Source organism: Theropithecus gelada, unplaced genomic scaffold, assembly GCF_003255815.1.
Source record: "Theropithecus gelada isolate Dixy unplaced genomic scaffold, Tgel_1.0 HiC_scaffold_252, whole genome shotgun sequence".
NCBI lineage: Eukaryota > Metazoa > Chordata > Mammalia > Primates > Cercopithecidae > Theropithecus > Theropithecus gelada.
The window spans coordinates 7,377-11,612 of record NW_020258989.1 but is presented as its reverse complement, the minus strand read 5'-3'; the positions used below and the strand labels follow the sequence as shown (position 1 = coordinate 11,612).

At 52.5% G+C, this 4,236-nt stretch overlaps 1 protein-coding gene across 1 annotated transcript in view; it reads left to right on the top strand.

Moving 5' to 3' along the window:
* The first annotated feature begins 905 nt into the window (after window positions 1-905).
* The window catches only part of LOC112617565 (apolipoprotein C-I, basic form), a 4,401-nt gene continuing 1,070 nt past the window's right edge, over window positions 906-4,236 (top strand). The window contains exons 1-3 of the mRNA XM_025374310.1: window positions 906-1,060; window positions 1,195-1,272; window positions 2,047-2,182. Of these exons, the coding sequence (XP_025230095.1) occupies window positions 1,215-1,272; window positions 2,047-2,182 (194 nt within the window). The 5' untranslated portion in view covers window positions 906-1,060; window positions 1,195-1,214. The remainder of the gene's footprint in view (window positions 1,061-1,194; window positions 1,273-2,046; window positions 2,183-4,236) is intronic.

Sequence of the window (4,236 nt, the reverse complement as noted above, 5' to 3'; positions counted from 1 at the left end):
GTGCCAGGAGGGGCCTTGGAGGGTGAATAAGAGCAGATGGAGTGTTGTGGGGAGGTAGTCAGGCAAAGGGGGTGAGTCCCGGTGGAAGGGAGGAAGGGGCATACACTCAGAACTTTTCAGCTGAGGGTTTTAACTTTTTGAGATGGGGTCTCACTCTGTCCCACCAGGCTGGAGTGCAGTGGCGCAATCATATCTCACTGCAGCCTCGGACTCCTGGGCTCAAGCAATCTTCCTACCTCAGCCTCTTGAGTAGCTGGGACTACAGGCATGCGCCACCACACCCGGCTAATTTTTGAATTTTTTTGTAGAGATGAGGTTTCCCTATATTGCCCAGGCTGGTCTCGAACTCCTGGGCTCAAGCGATCCTCCCTCAGCTTCCCAAAGCGCTGGAATTACAGGCATGAGCCACCACACCTGGCTAATGCAAGTGAGGTTTTTACAGTGTCGTCCAGCTAAGGTGACCCCCTCACAAAAAAGGGACACTGAGAACTATCAAGTTAAGAGCCCAGAGAGTATCAGGGTGGTCTGAGGTGCTTCAAGGGCTGGTCTGAAAGAAATTGGAGGTGGCACGCAGGGTAGGAGTGCGGGGCCAACTGAGACCCCAGCAACATAAAGGAAAAGTTGTTGGGGCTGAGGAGGCTTGCTAAGAGAGGGGAAGTGGGGGAAAGAGGTGGTCTAGGGACATGGTGTGAATGAGGGGTGGATGAGATCACAGGGTTATTACTAGAAGGCCCCTGAGGGCAGATGTCCACAGGGACAGGACGAGGCTGTCCTCTGAGTGGGGAAAGGGACTGTAGTAGTCTGAGGACCCCCCAGAGTCAGGAAGATTGGGAGGTGAGAATGCTGAACCGTAAGGGGCTCTGGGGCTAAGGGAAGTGCCCGGGACCCTACCTGACCCCAACGCTCACGGGCCAGGGACAGAGGAGAAAAACGTGGGTGGACACAGGGAGGCAGGCTCAGGAGGAGGGAGATCAACATCAACCTGCCCCGCCCCCTCCCCAGCCTGATAAAGGTCCTGCGGGCCGGGACCTCCCACACCAGCCCTCCAGGAAGGATTCAGGTTGGTGCTGAGTGCTTGGGAGGGACACCAGCCTTCACTCTGCAAGAACTCAAAAAAGGGAGATGAGGGGATCGTGGGAAGGAGGGAGGGAGGACGGTGCCACTGATCCCCTGCACCCCTCCCTCTGCCTCCAGAGTGCCCCTCCGGCCCCGCCATGAGGCTCTTCCTGTCGCTCCCGGTCCTGGTGGTGGTTCTGTCGATGGTCTTGGAAGGTAAAAGTGGGATGGGAGAATGCGGAGTTGGACTTTTGGAAGAGTGAAGGTGGCTGCAGGCCGGGGGTCCCGGCTTAGAGGACTTCTGAGAGCTCTGGGGCCCCTTCTGGGTCGTGGTTGCCCCATTGTGGTCGGGTGGGTCTCCAGGTTCTCCCAGGCTCAGTTCGGCAGGCGCCAAATCTGCCCAGGAGAGCCCTAGCAACCGATGACGTATTGACGCCCACACCTCTGGGATTGGCTGTCCTGTTTCTACAGCCTTGAAAGTGGGTAAGCGGGATGGGGGGCTCCGGCAGGGGTCGGTGCTGAGTAAGGCAACTCCCAGCGGCTTGAGCCCCACTAGGTCACTCCAGTATCCTCCCCATTCTAACCACATGATCCCCAAAGATCTCCTTATCCATCCCGGGATCCCATCCTAAGGGGGTTCCAATAACAAAGTTTTGGCCGGGCAGGGTGGCTCATGCCTGTAACCCCAGCACTTTGGAAGGCCGAGGCGGGCAGATCACTTGAGGTCAGGAGTTCGAAACCAGCCTGGCCCATATGGTGAAACTCCGTCTCTACTAAAAATACAAAAAATTAGCCGGGTATGGATGCACGCACCTGTAATCCCAGCTACTTGGGAGGCTGAGGCAGGAGAACTGCTTGAACTCAGAAGGTGGTGGTTGCAGTGAGCCAAGATTATACCACTGCACTGCAGCTTTGGTTACAGAGCAAGACTCTGTCTCAAAAAAAAAAAAGAAAAGAAAAATGTTGAACCCCTGCCCATATTCCTGGCAGGCCCAGCCCCAGTCCAGGGGGCCCCGGATGTTTCCAGCGCCTTGGATAAGCTGAAAGAGTTTGGAAACACCCTGGAGGACAAGGCTTGGGAAGTGATCAACCGCATCAAACAGAGTGAATTTCCTGCCAAGACACGGTTAGAACCCTTCCCAGGGCACAGGAGGGCTGGGGTGTGTTTTTGGGTGGAGCCCTGGAGGATGGTCCAAGATGAACAGATTGAAAAAAAAAAACAAGTCCCAGAGAGGCTGACAACGTCCCTCTGGTCACACAGCTAGATCTCAGGGTGCTTAGACTTCAGGGACAGTTTCCCTGACTCTCATCCAGGCCACATTTTAAAAGATGGTCTTGGGCTGTGCACCGTGGCTCATGCTTGTAATCCCAGCACTTTGGGAGGCCGAGGTGGGCGGATTGCCTGAGGTCAGGAGTTCGAGACCAGTCTGGCCAATATGGTGAAACCCTGTCTCTACTAAAAATACAAAAAAATTAGCCAGGCGTGGTGGCGTGCGACTGTAATCCCAGCTAGTCAGGAGGCTGAGTCAGGGGAATTGCTCGAACCAGGAAGGCGGGGGTTACAGTGAGCTGACATTGCGCCACTGAACTCGGGCCTGGGTGACAGAACGAGACTCTGTCTCAAAAAAAAAAGATGGTCTTGCCCAGGTACAGTGGCTCACACCTGTAATCCTAGCACTATGGGAGGCTGAGATGGGAGGATTGCTTGAGCCCAGAGGTTCGAGACCAGCCTGACCAACGTGGTAAGATCCTGTTTCTATTAGAAAAAAAAAGATGGTGTTGTGAGATAATGAAAATGAAGGATCCAAGCTTGCCAGACCTGCGTCCCCAGGCTGGCGTAGCACCCCTTACTTCCTGTGTGATCTTGACAGAGGGTCATTACTGTCAGCCTCAGTTTCCTCTCCTATAAACTGGTGGTTCTGCGGGGAAGTAAAGGAGAGGGCCTACAGGGTGTCTGGTACATGTAGATGCTCAGTACATCATCAAACCCACCCTTGCTCCCTTTGGCAAGTTAGAGAGTCATTCATTCCTTAAAAAATATTTATTGAGCATCTGCTAAGTGTTGGAAACTGTTTCAGCGTGGGGAATAAACAGTGAAGAATGTGGTGACTCACACCTGTAATCCCAGCACTTTGGAAGGCTGAGGTGGGTGGATCACTTGAGGTCAGGAGTGCGAGAACCCCGTCTCTACTAGAAATACAAAAAAAATTAGCCGGGCATGGTGGCCCACGCCTGTAGTCCCAGCTACTTGGGAGGCTGAGGCAAGAGGAACCCTTGAGCCCAGGAGACTGAGGCTGCAGTGCGCCATGTTTGTGCCACTGCATTCCAGCCTGGGTAACAGAATGTGACCCTGTCTCAACAACAACAACAAAAAAAAAAAAAAAAAAGAAAGAAAGAAAGAAAGAAGGAAAGAAAAGAAAAGAAAAAGGAAGGAAACAAAACATCCAGCCAGGCCTAAACTTATAAAGATTGTTTGGAGGCCAGGCACAGTGCCTCACACCTGTAATCCCAGCACTTTGGGAGGCCAAGGCAAACGGATCACCTGAGGTCAGGAGTTCAAGACCAGCCTGACTATCATGGAGAAACCCCGTGTCTACTAAAAATACAACATTAGCCAGGTGTGGTGGTGCATGCCTGTAGTCCTAGCTACTCGGGAGTCTGAGGCAGGAGAATCACTTGAACCCGGGAGGCGGAGGTTGCAGTGAGCTGAGATCGTGCCACTGCACTCCAGCCTGGGTGACAAGGCGAGACTCTGTCTCAAAAAAAAAAAAAAAAAAAAAAAACTCCTGGCACGGTGGCTCACGCCAGTAATCCCAGCACTATGGGAGGCCGAGCGGGCAGATCATGAGGTCAGGAGTTCAAGACTAGCCTGCTCAACATAATGAAACCCTCTCTGTACTAAAAATACAAAAATTAGCTGGATGTGGTGCCAGGCACCTATAGTCCTAGCTACTCGGGAGTCTGAGGCAGGAGAATCGCTTGAACCTGGGAGGCAGAGGTTGCAGTGAGCCAAGACAGCGCCATTGCACTCTAGTCTGGGTGACAGAGCGAAACTATATCTCAAAAAAAAAAAGAAGGGGTTGGTAGCAAGAGATGACAGGCCTTGAAAGCCAGGTCAGGGTGAAACGTTTCTTATTTTTATTTTATTTTAAATTTTTTTTTTTTTTTTTTTTTTTTTTT